Source organism: Mus musculus, chromosome 7 (assembly GCF_000001635.26).
Source record: "Mus musculus strain C57BL/6J chromosome 7, GRCm38.p6 C57BL/6J".
In the NCBI taxonomy this organism is placed as follows: Eukaryota; Metazoa; Chordata; class Mammalia; order Rodentia; family Muridae; genus Mus; species Mus musculus.
Genome location: NC_000073.6, coordinates 44,812,256 through 44,827,840, shown reverse-complemented (window position 1 = coordinate 44,827,840; position 15,585 = coordinate 44,812,256). Strand labels below are relative to the sequence as shown.

Below are 15,585 nucleotides of genomic sequence, written 5' to 3'. Positions count from 1 at the left end.
AGAGAATGTATCAGAATGTACCCTTCAGAGCAGTATAACCCTCTATTTGGACTTCTTGAGGTGATGGGGTGGGATGATGCATCCCTTCTGTGGGGTGCACTGCCGATAGGCTCATTCCATAGTGAAGAAGCAATACTGGTGGGCTTCCTCACTGTATACCCCCTGTGTATAGGTAGTCCTTGTGTCTTTTCAGTTATTATCTACATTATCTTTTGAGATGGAGTCATTCACTGGGACCTGTAACTCACCAACTAAGCTAGACAGGCTGGCTGACCAGAAAGCCCCGGGAACACACCGACTACACCTCTCCTGCATCAAGATTATGGCATTGGCCACTATGTCCAGATTTTTCATGTGCGTGCTGGGGACTTCATGCTTGTATGGTAAGTACTTTATTGACTAAGCTATCTCCCCAGCTACTGATATTCTATTCTTTGGCACAGGGTCTCAGTATGAAGCTCATGCAGGCTTCGTTCACCCTTGCAATCTTTTTTGTACCAATCTTTCAAACATAGGTATCACAACCACAGGTTGTCACACCCTCTCATGTCTGCTGTTCTGAGGCCTTAAGCTTGTGACAACCAGAAGAAATAAACACTGATATGGAATATAGCAGATATGACCCTGTCCTTCCTTCAATATTAACAAGAACGTTAGCCTCTCTGAGCTCAGCCCTTGCCCCAGCAAAGGGTGCTTGCTGAAATGAGGACATGATTTGGGGTACTCCCTGTCCCTTTGGCATTTTCAGGGTTAAGAAGGTGGTTTGCAGGGTAATGCCAATACTCAGCTGTGAATTTCCTAAGACCAGGGTGTGGCTAACCTCAGATTTACTATGAATTTAGTTTGTGTCCCCCGCTCAATGAGTCACTGGGCTGTGACGAGAGCCACACATCAGTAGTCCAGAGGCTTCTGGGCAGCAGGCTCTGTTCCACTGTGGGGACAACACCAAGTCCTGGCCCTAGATACCCTGGGAAAGATGAGTCTGTGGACAATACACAGAAGGGTGATGGGTCTTAGGAGGGAACAAAGTCAGATTCCATTTTCCTTCGCTGAAGGCAGCTAAGGCTTGCTCTGACCTCTGGCCTTGCCTTTCTTACTTATGTGAGTCTGCAAGCTCACAGCGCCTGTTTCCCAATGTCTTCTATGAAGAATCATCAATGGCCCAACCGAGAAGCCAAGTGCCTGGTGTCCTCCCTCTCCCCATACTGTGCCAGCCTCTTCAGACCTGTTTTCTCTGGCCACCTCCTTCCTGTGGTCTAGCAATGTTAAGCTTACAAGAACTTCAGGGGAAAATTATTTCAATCTCAAAAGGTCACAGTAGGTCCACTGAAGCCCTGTTCAGCACTCAGACAACTCTGGCATGATAGAGACTTCCTCACTGGTGAGCACTTTAACTGGATAAGTTAGCTGCTCAATCATCCAATCAGCTACACTTCATACCTCAATTTTTAGTACTCAGTGGAAAACTTTTGCTATTAATAAATTGGAGCTGAGAATTCTTAAAAAAAAAAAAAAATCAAGCTTCCATGATATCAAGGGATGTTGTGATGATACCCACTGTGGAAAGTCACCAACTCAGATGACAGTTGAGGACCTGTGGCAGTGCAGCTCTAGGCCATGAAACTATCCAGCCACCCAGAGTTGGGGACGGAGAGTCTGGAGATAAGAGTCCTGCCAAACACTGAGGAGACTATGCTGGCATAGCCACAACCACCATGCCAACAACCCAGACTTAAAAAAAAAAAAGTTCTCATCATATAGCCTAGAACTACATACACTGTACACTAGCTCAGAAGACTATCTGCCTGTCCCCTGCCTCTCCAGTGTACCACTACACTGTGGTGGCTCAGACTCTTTGCTGAAACAGCCACAGGGGACTGACAAGTAGGGAGCTAAATGCAGAAGAAGCTGGAGGCAAGGAGCTGGGAGTAAGGTTGGTGATGAACTAAGTCAGAAGCTTTAACTGAACTCTGGGACAGAGATAACCACAAGGCAGGATCTGATCCAGCAAATAAGTGATGACTCCCTAAGCCTGGGAGCTCTTCAGCTGTAGACCAGGTTAGCTATAGCCCTTCTATCTTCACCACAGGAGAGGCACCTAGGAGAGCCTATGGGTGAGAAAGCAGACAGTAACAGGCTTGCAACATGGCATGTGGGCTAGACATCCACACTGAGGCCACATGCCATGGACACAGGAGTCACCCAGGCTGTGATGTCCTTCCATCCATCTCTTGGTTAGTTTTCTCAGCCGCACCTTGCTCCTGCCTCCCTACTGCTGGGATTTCTGATGTGAGAGCCTGGACAGTAGTAGAAAGTCCTTCCTACTTCTTGATCATCCATGTGCCCTGGTCACAGCCAGCCTGCCAATACCTCAGCACTCTGTCACCACTGGACTACTTTTCACATCGAACACCACCCTGAGCTAGAGATGACTACAAGGCAGAGAATCACCAAGTGGCAGAGTGCAAACAAATTCCACTTGGACATCATCCACATAAAAGCTGAGCACCTGCTGTGGTACTAGCACTGCTGAGCTCAATAAAGCAACAGATATAACCAGCATATTTTAGGACACTGGGGAAAAACAAAGGTAGGGTGTGTCTTATGTGGCTAAAGGGCTTGACAGACATAAAATGGACTTAAGATGGAGATGGCTCTGGATGATCCACTTGGACCCAAGGCCCCTTTCTGGCTTGTGACCTCTTCTGTATCCTCACTGGTTTTGTCCCTAGTATACAGTCAACGGCCACCAGGTGGTGCTATGACAATGCAGAACCAGGGAAGGATTGGGTATCAGCTAGCTCTGAGGGAACCTTCTGGTGTGAGGTAGTTGTTTTAAGAACTCCACAAGATGAACATGGTAACACATGCTCGTAACTGCAGCACTCAGAAGGCTGAATAGGAGGTTCAAGGACTGTCAGCTACACGATGAACTTGAGACCAGCCTCACTATATGATCTGTCTTAAACAAAACAAAATAGGGCACTTGCTCTTCTGCTTTTGTGAGTGGGCTGCTAACCACGGAGACAAAATTAAAGTCTGTAGAAAAGGGGCTGCTGTAGGATGGAAGACCACCGGAGAGGCAAGAGGAAGAGAAGGCAGAGCAAGAAAGAAAGGGGGGAACCTGATTCCTGGGAAGCTCAGCCACACCCCAACCCCTCCCCCCCACAGTGCCACAGCAGCTTCTCTCATGGAAGAAACCCCTCTAGCTCTTAGGGAACAAATCAGGTCCACACTTCCTCCAGTGCAAAGCAAACAAGGTTGGTTTGAGTTCTGGAAGTGGGGAAGGAGAGCTACTACTTCCTTTGTTTCATCACTCCCTAGCAGCAGGCACATAGTGGTCACCATATTTCTTTGCCCCATATGTCAAAGGAAAGAATAGCTAAGAGAATCCAAAAGTGAATTGTATTAAAGAACTAAATAAATCCTGGTGGCATGTTTCTCCCTACCCACCTTAATGTTCTGGGTTCCTGAATGAAAGACACACACAACCTTTATATTTTGATTTGCTTTAATCAGCTTAATGGCTGGGCCACTTCCTAACCTCCATGTGGCTAATCCACTCCCCTACCACTCCTCGCTGATAACTCAATGACTTATCTGAAGTAAAATAGTAAGAGGAAGAAGACAACGTTTGAAGCAGGGATAGTCTCTCCCTTGGTAGAGGAAGGGCATGAGCCTTTCAAAGACACTGACTAAATCCTGCCCCTGTGTGTCTGATGACTGTACCTGCAGGTTCTCAGCCTTCTCCCTCCTACCTCCAGTGATTTCTTTACCTCAGAAATCAGCCCACAGCTAATTAGCAATTACATCCTTTCTTACTCCCTAGGGCCTCCACCAGCTCAGGTGACAAACAGGTAACACCTGCAAAAACCTAACCAGCTCATCTTCAACTGGGAGCCTACAGCACAGAGGGTTAAAGAAAGGGTTTTTGAGGTAGAGTCTTGCAGTGGGCTAGGATGATGAACTTGGCACAACATCCATGTAGCTCAAGTAGGGTTCTAAGATGTACGTACCTTTTTGAGACAGAATATTGCTACATGACACAGTGGCTCGAGCTAAAGTCACAAGCATTATATCCCCTCCAACAGAGTTGGGAAGCCAGTTGTTTCCAGGGGCATGTATGTGGAGGAAGCTACTCCCATGTTAGCTCCCAAGGACCAGCATCTGCACTCTTCTGCGTTAGTTATCAGCGTCTCAGATATATATCCTCACCCACCAGAGGAGGCGCCAGAACTTCCACACCCACTATACCAAAACAACATTAATAAACATGAGCTGCCATTCAGCACCCACCTCAGTAAGCAGAACATACCCGTGTGGCCGACAAAAACAGCAAGGCACAAGCTCAGCCTACAGCATTCAATGTTAAACGTGATAAAGGCATTGACCCACCAAGTCTGTCTCTTGCAATCAAAGTACTTCAGACCTCAGATGCCACCCAGTAGGGAAGGTTTTCCCAAGCAAAATAAACCAACTCCTCCAGCTAACTACCTGTTCTTTAGTGCCAACAGAGGCAGACACAAGTGAATTACACAGGACAATACACCAGACAACATCAAGCTCTGCTTATGATAGTACCAGAAGCCCCAGGAGGTAGTGTCAGGCTTCCCCAAGAGATTGTTAGGGAAGGGTCCAGGGAATCTACTAGAGGCCCATTGTTAAGGACATATGGAGAAGCTACCTACTCAGGGTGGGAAGGGGTGGTGGCCTCAGGTCACAGTATCATTTTAAGAAAGGACTGCTCCTTGGGGAGGCTTATCACCACCATCGTCCAGAAAATCCAAGCTGGATCACAAAGAGGCTCCACTACACACCCATTAGGGTGGCCAGAGAAGAGATGAATTGGTGCTGTAGGGTGTGGCAGCCACTGGAAGTGCCTAGGCACTTTCCAGGCAGCAAATCTGGAAGTGCCTAGAAGTCAGTTTCTTTCAATGAAGAGCCCAGACCCCAGTACCCCACCCCAGAACGGTAACACCAGCCCAAATAGGATAAAAACATCCCAACCAATGACCATCAGTTCATCAAAAACAATGAAGGGCCAAACAAACATCCATCCATGGACTGTCAGTCAGCCTCAAAAAGATAAGGAAGGGGGGCTGGTGAGATGGCTCAGTGGGTAAGAGCACCCGACTGCTCTTCCGAAGGTCAGGAGTTCAAATCCCAGCAACCACATGGTGGCTCACAACCATCTGTAACAAGATCTGACTCCCTCTTCTGGAGTGTCTGAAGACAGCTACAGTGTACTTACATTAATAAAATAAATAAATAAATAAAAAAAAAAAAAAAAAAAAGATAAGGAAGCCTGTCTTAGTGATATACACATGTAATTCCAGCACTTAGGAGGCAGGAGGATCAAAAAGTCTGAGGCCAGCTTCTTTCTTTCTTTCTTCCTTCCTTCCTTCCTTTCTTTTTTTTTTTCCCCCAAGACAGGGTTTCTCTATAGCCCTGGCTGTCCTGGAACTCACTCTGTAGACCAGGCTGGCCTCGAACTTAGAAATCCACCTGCCTCTGCCTCCCAAGTGCCACCACTGCCCGGCTTAAGACCCTGTTTCGAAATAAGTAAGTGGGGCTGGAGAGATGGCTCAGCGGTTAAGAGCTGTGACTGCTCTTCCAGAGGACCTGAGTTCAATTCTCAGCAACCACATGGCAGCTCACAACCATTTATAATATGACCTGGTGCCCTCTTCTGGCCTTCAGGCTTATACGCAGAGAGAACATGGTATACAAGATAAACCCTTTTAAAAAAGAAAAAGAAAAGAATTTAAAAAGGGAGGAGTGGGAACATCCTCTTGGGAGACGGGGGTGGGGGTTGGGGGTGAGTGGGTGGAGAAGGAATGGGATGAGGAACTGTAGAGGGTGGTAATGACTGGACTGTTAGAGCAGAGGCAGCACATCACCACACAGCTCTGTACAAACACCAAACACCACTGCTGGGCAGGCCAGGCTCTTCTGATTGAACACCAGGAGGCACCAGTGTGTCCAGAGGACACACTGTCACCGTGCACTTTTTTGGCCCTTCTCTTGAGGGCAAGGCTCACCTAGGCTATATGATATGGTTTCTGTGGGGAACAGAGGTGATAGCAGGCTGTGGCCTCCCTTGCTCTCTTCCTGCAGTTCTGCAAGAACCAGTGCCTTGCACACCAAGAGGACCCTATCACTGAACTAAGCCATACCCTCAGGCCCTTTAAAATTTTTATTTTTGACCCAGAGTTTCAAAGTTGTCAGGGCCTCTAAGTCACTCCAGCTGGCAGTGAACTTCCAAACCTTGTCTCCATCTCCAAATGCCAGGGTTATAAGCCTGTGCCACTAGTCTAGGCACCTTATCTGCTTGATTATCTCCTAGCAAATGAGGTAGAAACTTGCTATCGTTCCACTGAAGTCAAGAGAACTTCAGTAGCTGTCTGCTGAACCTCTCCTACAAGGCATTCTTCCCCCCACTTCCACTCCACCCACCAGAAGATACCTCTAGCCTCTCAATCCTAGTTTCAGAAGACATCCCAATCACTCCCATGTCCTACTTAGGTGTCACTCCCAAATACAACTTAGTAGGAACAGAGAGCATCTCCTGTGCCCAATGGCTATGTTTGTAGCCCTGCTGAGGTGCAGCCAGAGAGAATACAGACTCCAAACCACCCACATTAAAGCTCCAAGGGGCTGGACACAAATTGTTGGGTGTACGAGAATTTTGGTTTCCTTAAAAAAAAACGCAGAAATACTATAAAAAATGTTTTCATTTTAATTCCAGGTGTAGGACACGGGGCTGCTTCAGACTGTCCACAGCAGCTATGATTTGCCCTCATGCTCTAGCAGGGGCTTGATTCTGACAGCTGCAGATTCTGATTGCATGTTTAGAATTTTGGGGACTTTTCAGAGGGTACATAAATGCTAGGGTTCCTAGAGGTGTTGTTGGTGTCTCAGTTTGTTAAGTAGTTGTGCACAAAGAAACAAGATGTACTCATTCATAGTTCAAACTTGAATTTCAGACAAAATCTAGACATCGCCTTTCCAGTCAGCAGCTGCCCAGCCCAATCTGCAATCCCTTTTAGGTGTGGTCGGGGTGCTCAGCAAGTCCTCCTGACCCTTTGTAACAGCTCAGTCCTGATGCCTGTGCCCTTTCACCACTAACCCTCCACTACTTTCCCTGTATCCTGGCTAACAGCACATATCTCCTAGAGGACACAGAATTAGAGGTTGGATAATGGCCATGCAGATTCATCTACATCAGTACCCACGGCCTGTGAATATTATCCCATGGCAAAGCATTCAGTGTAGACAAGTTACATGAAGGCTCCTTCAAGACTCAATTATCCTGGACTATCTGGGACAGTCCAATGTTCAAGCACAGGGCTTCTGTAAGGAAGGCAGGAAGCTCAAAGGAAGAAGCTTCAAGTTGGACGGAGGCAAAGAAGCCTGAGGGGACACAAAGAGCCTCAAAATGAGGTAGCCTCTAGATACTGGTATGGCTAGGAACCCAGTGCCTTGGGAACTCCAAAATTCTATTAAGGTGCCAAGTGTGTGCTCTCTGAATCTTTTAACCTGTCATAACAGCAAGGGGGAGTTAACCAGTACAGGTGACACCCAAAACGTGGGAGCTGGTACAGAAGCATGAGGCCAACTCAGTGATAAGTTACAACAGTGACTTCTAAAGGGGAGGTGTTGTAAGAGAAGGGCAGGGGCTCTAGAGAACTCTGAGCATCTGGCCACGTGGCACTGCCCTTTCCCCAGCCAAACTGGCCTTGGCCTTCCTGCCCTTGTTTGCCAGGACACCCACACCTCCAACTCCTGTCCCTCTGGCCTTCGTGACCCAGTTTTACTTGTTCCCTAGCACTGTGTGGAGATTATGCTTTCGAGTTTTCTGTCCCCACACAAGCAACTGATTCAGAAGTGTGCTGCTGCCCAAGGGGGTGAGGTGGGGGTAGCACAGTGCTGGGGGCTATATGAACAAAGTCCCGACCTTGTCCTCTATGTGCTGGAGGAGATAGTCATGCACAAGTATGGAAGGACAGGAAGAGAAGCTACACCAGATTCTGAGCTCCTAGGAAGAGCTTTCCCTCAGCTACCCCTTTAGCATTACCTGGTACTGATGAAGACTCACCCTTCCCTGTACCAAGTGGAAGGGATACTTTTACTTATTAGGAAAAGGATAGACACACAATACCATGTACACTCACACTGGGAAGACAAGTAGCAGGTTGGTGCACACCCCACCAAAATCTAAGTAGGCAGACCAACTCCTGCCCACAAACAGAACCCATAAAGCCCAATCCTTTTCCATCACACAAGGCTGTTCTCTCAACTGGGAAACCAGGGCCTGCCACAATAGTACAGGGATGAGAAGCAACCAGGTGGACAAAAATAAAGATATACGAAGCGTCACAACAAAACCTCTTTGCACACTAACCAAAACAATTTAACAGCAACAACAAAATCTAGGTAATAGTCCAGGTTTGAGGCCTCACAGGACAGGGTGGGGAACTCTGCTCTATCAAAGACAACTGTGGCCATGCAAAATTCTTCTTACCCTTTTTCAGGCCCCAGTCTTGTCTTTCACAACTAAGCTAGTGCCTTTGGGATGCTAGGCCCCTTCTTAGCACAAAGCCCCAGATTTTCAGTGTTCTGCCCAGGGGGCTCCTATACAGGTCTTTGCTACCTAGGAGCTGTTGCCAGGTGCTCTGTGGTCCCCAGAGAATTCCCTCAGCCCTTCCTAACCATCAGAGCCCGGCTGATGCAACTGCCTGCAACCAGCCGCCTCACTCCCCAGCTCAGGCCCCTCCGCACTGGAAAAGAGTTCCAAGCAGCTCCACCCTTGCTTCTGGCTCCCCACAGGATTTGTTTTTTGTTTTTGTTTTTTGAGAGGAAAGAGACTAGGCTGCCACTTGAGCCGGGGTGAGGGTTAGGAAGAGAGAATAGCACACATGATGGACACATAACAGTCTGGTACTGGCCAAGGCTCAGGGTGGCAGGCCTCCAGGGATGATCACAACTCCCATAAAGTGACGGCTGTGCACATGCTGGGGAGGGCATGGCAGCTAAATGTGAAAACCAGCTCTTGAGTTAAGGTGGATCTGAGGGCGGGGGAAGCATCTGGGTAGGACCTCAGGAAAGAAAAAAGAAGTACCATGGGGAAGACTATGGGCTGGTACCCCCACTCTGCACTGTCTTTGAAACCTTTCGATTATTCCAAAAGTTTACTTTAAAATACCAAACTCAAGGAAAGGAGCACCACCGGCACAGCAACATGGCACAATGTTTCAAATAAAAACCAGCACCTGTGGGGCCCAGGGATGCAGCTCAGGTGGTAGAATGTCCATTTAGCATGCAGTTCATGAAGCTCTGGGTCCATCCCATTTCTGTATTCGTAGCAGACTCCACATGGACTTAACAAAGCCCATAGCTGGCAAGGGAGGGCTGGAGTCTAAACACATCAAATCACGCCTGTGCTCAAACACTGGCAGAAGATAAGAATTCACACTCTGATGGCTCAGTGTTACAGAGCACTGACTGCTTTTCCAGAGCAACCACATGGTGGCTCACAACCATCTGCAATGGAATCTGATGCCCTCTTCTGGTGTGTCTGAAGAGAACCTGTGTACTTACATAAATAAAATCTAAAAAAAAAAAAAGAGTGCCCATTCCAAGGGGAATTATCTCAAGGACTTGTAACTTTCAAAATCAGTATTCCCCACCTGCTCTGAATCTTTTACAGTACCAGGGATGGACACCAGAGTCTGGAAAGCAGTATTCTGGCCAACACTCTGCCACCAACCTCCAACCCCAGCCCATTACATATTTTTTTAAAATCAGGATCTTTGTTAAGTTCTCTAGACAGCCAAGAACTCACTTTCTAGTCAAGGCAAGCCTTGAGCTTTTTTCCTCCCCTTACTCAGTATGTAGACCTGTCACTACAGGTGGTGGAGGTCAGAGGACAACCGTCTAGAGTTGCTTTTGTCCTTCTACCAAGTGGGTCCTGAGGATGGAACTCAGGAGGGTTGAGTTTAGAGATCACCACCAGAGCCATCTCAAAGCAGCTCCAGCCCTGACCTTGACTTTCAATACTCCTGTCTTAGCCTCCTAAGTAGGTGAGATATCAAGCCTGGCCTCTGGACTTTTTCTTTTTAAAACACATTGAGGCCAGTCAGTATGACCCTGAACTCATGATTTCTTTTCTCCCATCTCCCAAATCCTGAGAATACAGGCAAGTCAAGCCCAATCCATGTGGTGCTTGGACAGAGACTAAGGTTCTGGTGTTAAAAACAGACGAGCATTCTTGAGCTCTATCTCCAACCATTCAGTCTCTCAGCTGCTACAAATATGACACACTGACTGACTTTCACATGGAATGCCAGCCATGTACATGAACATGGGGTAGAAAACAGGGTTCACGCATCATCCCCGGTGAAGGACAAGAGGGACTCTTTTACTAAATGGAATATAAATGTCCTATTTTGGACAGGATCAAGAAATAATTATCTAGTGGGGTCAGCAAGAGAGCAAGGACTGCAAGAAAGTCAGAGCAAGGGCAAAACCTTAGAGGTCGGCAGGGATGGCTGGAAACAGAAACCTTGGAGGTGGGACACACAGAACGATCATATGGCTAAGAATCTGGGGTAGGGAGAGTAAAAGAGGTGAAGTCAGGGTTTTTTTCTAAAAGAAAATACAATGACTGAGCAGTGGGTAAAGGCTGCCAAATAGTTTGACCCGAGTTCCGTCCCTGGGACTCACATGGTCAGAGAACCAACTCCTGCTAGCTCTCCTCTGACCACCACAATAAATGTTAAAACAAAACAAACAAAAATATGTTGAAGAGTCTCGTGGTTAGGACTTCGTGGCCTACTTTCCATAGCTGATATATCTGTGCGCGTATACAGCGCTCTACAAGTACTTGGGAAGCGTTATCTCGCGGTTGCTGCCTGGAACTCCTCTATGAAGCCTAAGCTAGCTTGCGCCATTCGGCGATGGGCTTAACCCACGAGGTCTCGGGTGGCAAATTCGTGAAGCAGGGAGAGAGAACGAGACGAGCTGGTTTCGGGTGTGAAAGACACATCGGATCTGACCGATTCAGGAGACCGAGCCCGGGCCCCCAGCCTGAAGCAGAGAGTGGAGGGTCAGGGCGACATGGCGGGCCCGGGGTCGCCACCGCCCCGTCGGGGCCGCGCGAGGGCGGGGCGCGGAGGGATCCAGGCAAGCCCGCGCTGCGCCGCCCCCGGTATATTTGTCCCCAGGCCCCGGGGCCGCCTCATTTTCAACCCTCTCAGCACAGTCTCCCTTAACGCTCCCGCCACGCCGCCTCCGCCCGCGCAATGGCTCTGTAGCCGCGACCCCGTCGTGTCCCCCGCCCCCGTCTCCGCGCTCACCGCGCCTTCACTCTCCGCTCACACCGTCTCTTCAGCCGAGGCCGCCGCCGCCGTTGCCTCCTCGCCTTTTCGCCGCCATGGAGTGAGTAACCGCTCGCCCCTCCCTCGCCAACTGCCTTTCCCGCCCTTTCAGAGCTCGCGGGGCTTCACGGGTCAGCCTCGTGGTGGGGGCGGGGGAGACGAAGTGAGGAACCACGGTCGCGCAGGCGCAGAAGAGGGAAGCTGGCGGCCGGCGCATCCGCTGAGCAAGCGCACTAGGCTCGAGTTGCGAGGGGCGGGGAGGAGGAGGGCGTGCTTCCGGAGAATTTGGGGGCTTTTAAGGTCGGCTCGCGCGCCGTTGCGCCTGCGCGCTAATTCACAGACCCTCTGCCCCTTTTCCTCCAAGGAGACAACCCCACAACCTGTTGCGCATGCGCATTGTCTTATTCCCCCACCCCCCCACCCCTCCACCCCCGGCCTGAACTACGGCGGGCGGCCGGTCATTGGCTAAACACGCGCACTGGTCCCCCAGGAGGGTAGTGGCGTAACAATGGATCGGGTCCTGGGACTGAGCTTGCGCCTCGTCGCTAGTCGAGCCAGCAGCGAGGAAGGGTGGGGTTTTGCTTGAGGCTCCGACTCAGGCCCAACTTCCCTCCAATCAGACACCTGCTGGGGCGGGGACTGGCTTAAACTGACAGGAAAGGCTTTAGGAACACCTTTAAGAAAGAGTTAGCACTAGCACTACAGGGGCGGGGCCTCTAGGGACTTGCTAGTGGGGGACGGGAACTGACTGTGACAGACAGAAGGGTGGGCGGAGCTTCCCGTAGAATCTTTAGAAGTCACCAAAATTTTTAAGGGAAGAGCGGGATCTGTGTGTGTGACACTGATGAAGGGCCCAGGCATGCAGAATTATTCTGGGAACCCCTGTGGATTAAAGGGGGTATAGTCTAATGATGCGGAAGGGGCACGGCTAGAAGGAAATTCCCTTGGGATTGAAATTTTTATGAAGAGGAATAAGATGAGGTGGGTAGGAGGGACTAGAGGTAATTCCCCTGGGAAAACACTAGGTTTCTGTGTTGAGGGAGGAGATGGGGCAGGGGAGTTTCCAATAATGTCCCTGGGAATGTGTGGAGCGCTGAAATTTTCGGAAAGAAGGAAACTGTGTAGCCTGTGGGTCAAGCCGCTTTGACTCAATCCCACCCACGTCCCCTTGTCCTCACAGGTCCTCCACCTTCGCCTTGGTGCCTGTCTTCACCCAGCTGAACAATCTTCCACGCTGCCTCCCAATTGTTGGTGCAGCCTCCATTGCCGTCGCTGCCCTGTGCCTGTGTCACAGCCATGTCACTCCTGGCGACCCTGGGACTGGAGCTGGACAGGGCCCTGCTCCCAGCTAGCGGGCTGGGCTGGCTCGTAGACTATGGGAAACTCCCCCTGGCCCCTGCCCCCCTGGGCCCCTATGAGGTCCTTGGGGGTGCCCTGGAGGGCGGGCTTCCAGGGGGGGGAGAGCCCCTGGCAGGTAAGAACAGGTTAAGAAGAGAGGTGGGTTGAGCTGGGGGTGGGGGTGGACAGAAAAGGAAGAATTTATTCCTTCACAAGATCAGTACTGAGGGCCTGCAGTGTGCCCAACACTGTTCTAGGTCTGCAGGGTTCCGAGCAAGGGATCCCTAAGCTCATGGGTGCATCAGGAGACAGAAGTGGGAGACCAAAGCTTAGTGGACAGTGATGAAAGACATAGTTGAGAAGTCAGCCCCTCTAAGTAGATGACATCTGAACTGAGGGCTGAGGGATGGGGAGAAGGAGCCATGATAAGGTGGAAGGGGGCTCCATCTCAGAGATCCTGGGGCACAGTCTCTTTTGACTATGTAACAGATGGTTGTCCCAGACTGCGCCTGGTGGCACATGCCCTCAGCTCCCCCTGTTCAAGGGGCTTCTCAGCCTCTTGAGGTCAGGCCAGCCTAGGCAGCATAGCAAGAACGTAATTCTCAAACATCTCAGAAATGGAAAAGGAGAACAAATAAAGATGGAGCGAGTCATACACACACACACACACACACACACACACACACACACGTGCAGGAAAGGGAGGAGAGAGAGTGGTGAATAGTCCTAGCACTCTGGGAGAGTCAGATGTTTAAGGTTGTCCTCAGCCACGGACTACAAAGCAGGTCCAAGGCCAGCCTAGTCTACACAAGTCTCTATCACCAATAATAACTGAACAAGCAAGGAAAGGAGAGAAGACATAGGTATGGGGTGCAGTCAAGCAGCCACAGAGCAGGATTACAGACGTGGGAGCAGACCTTTGTTGGGTGGACCGTTAGTTGGGTGACTGCTTCACTGAGTGGTTGGCTGATTGATTTGAATCATTGATTGGCTTGTTCACTGATTGGTTGGTGAGTTGATTAGTTCATTGGCAGGTGGCCTGGTGAACTGATGGGTGATTGGCTGGTTGGCTGGGTCATTGGTTACATGGTGGTTTAGTTGATTGTTGGCTGGTGAACTCTGGTTCACTGGTTCACTGCTTACTTTCTGGGTTACTTGGTTGGCTACTGAACTATATGATTGGCTGATTGGTTGGTTGGTTGCCTCATTCATTGTTAGTGGGTCTGTTTGTTGATTGTAAACTATGGTTGGCTGATTGACTGACTGGCTTGTTCATAGATTAATGAATTTGTTGGTTGGTTGGCTGCTGAGTGGTATGATTGCCTGGTTGGCTGGTTAGCTAGTAAATCCTATGGCTGGCTGACTGGTTGATTGGTTGGTTGGTTGGTTAGTTCATTGGCTAGTAGCTTGAAGGGTAAACTAGCTAGCTGGTTGGTTGATTGCTTGATTGGTTTCTTCCCTGACTTATTGGTCTATTGATGGGCCTATAGATTTGATGGTTGGCTGGCTGGTCACTTGTCACATTTAATGAATGGGACATGAGTGAACACCGAAGTGGATAAAGCACAGTCCTCAGGGACTTTTATGTCCCCCTCCATCCTCAGGTGACGGCTTCTCTGATTGGATGACTGAGCGGGTGGACTTCACAGCTCTCCTTCCTCTGGAGGCCCCTCTGCCCCCAGGCACTCTCCCCCCACCCTCCCCGGCCCCCCCTGACCTGGAAGCCATGGCATCCCTACTCAAGAAGGAGCTGGAACAGATGGAAGACTTCTTCCTTGATGCCCCACTTCTCCCACCGCCCTCCCCACCACCACCTCCACCACCAGCAGCAGCACCCTCTCTGCCCCTGCCCTTGCCCTTGCCCACCTTTGACCTCCCTCAGCCTCCTACCCTGGATACCTTGGACCTGCTGGCTGTTTACTGCCGCAGTGAGGCCGGGCCGGGGGATTCAGGCTTGTCAACCCTGCCTGTCCCACAGCAGCCTCCTCCTCTGGCCCCTCTGCCTTCACCCGCCCGCCCAGCCCCTTATCCTAGTCCTGCCAGCACACGAGGGGACCGCAAGCAAAAGAAGAGAGACCAGAATAAGTCAGCTGCTCTCAGGTACCGCCAGAGGAAGCGGGCAGAGGGCGAGGCCCTGGAGGGCGAGTGCCAGGGGCTGGAGGCCCGGAACCGGGAGCTGAGGGAGAGGGCTGAGTCAGTGGAGCGGGAGATCCAGTACGTGAAGGACCTGCTAATTGAGGTGTATAAGGCCCGAAGCCAGAGGACCCGCAGCACCTAGGGTACAGGTCCAGGCTGGAGAGGGAGGTCTCGTGTACGTCTGTCTCCAGCGTCACACTACCCCTCCATTCCACTTTCCTATCCAGTCCATCTCTAGGCTTCCCCTCTGCCTAACCCACTGTGGGCTATTTGGCAGAGTCAGTTTCTGTACCCCTTCAGTGCAACTGAGAAAGCAAGGCCCTCAGGGAACTGGAGGAGGAGCCAGCCTGATCCCTGGCCTCTGGAGTCTTAAAGCAAGTGTGTTTTTGCAGGTAGTCCTAGTTGGGTGTAGGGGGAGGCTGCCAGGCCTGGCATGAACATAAAGCAGGAAGCCACTCTGGGTGATGGCAGATGAGAACCTAGTCAGGGAGGGAGGGTTTTAAGGAGGGGACTTGGAACACAAGTGAGAAGCCAGTCAAGAAAAGGGAGCCAGGACCTCAGAATTTATACTGGCCTAGGGGACAGGAAGGGGTGATTGTAGTTGGTAACTAGGGGTCATTTTAGCTCTGTGAGAGAATCAGTGTTTTGTGAGGGTGTGGGGGAAGGGTTGCATCTAGTGGAGGCTGATCCTCTAGGGGTTATGGGCACAAATAAAATGCAGATTTTCCTGTGG

At 50.3% G+C, this 15,585-nt stretch overlaps 3 protein-coding genes across 4 annotated transcripts in view; 1 reads left to right on the top strand and 2 right to left on the bottom strand.

The window, feature by feature from the left end:
* Il4i1b (interleukin 4 induced 1B) overlaps positions 1-11,471 on the bottom strand; it is a 24,435-nt gene extending 12,964 nt beyond the window's left edge. The window contains exon 1 of the mRNA NM_001171024.1: positions 11,358-11,471. The gene's annotated coding sequence lies outside the window, so the exon portion shown is untranslated. The remainder of the gene's footprint in view (positions 1-11,357) is intronic.
* The window catches only part of Nup62 (nucleoporin 62), a 15,749-nt gene extending 3,996 nt beyond the window's left edge, over positions 1-11,753 (bottom strand). The window contains exon 1 of the mRNA NM_053074.2: positions 11,358-11,753. The gene's annotated coding sequence lies outside the window, so the exon portion shown is untranslated. The remainder of the gene's footprint in view (positions 1-11,357) is intronic.
* On the top strand, positions 11,183-15,585 carry Atf5 (activating transcription factor 5). 2 transcript variants are annotated; one of them, NR_033136.1, is made up of 3 exons: positions 11,183-11,439; positions 12,559-12,852; positions 14,321-15,585. NR_033136.1 is itself a non-coding variant. In NM_030693.2 (3 exons), exons 2-3 carry the CDS (start codon positions 12,675-12,677, stop codon positions 14,992-14,994), a joined length of 852 nt encoding a protein of 283 aa, NP_109618.1. In that variant the 5' UTR covers positions 12,183-12,359; positions 12,559-12,674; the 3' UTR covers positions 14,995-15,585. The 2 variants fall into 2 exon arrangements, 1 of the variants encoding a protein (NP_109618.1); NM_030693.2 differs by lacking the exon at positions 11,183-11,439 and adding an exon at positions 12,183-12,359.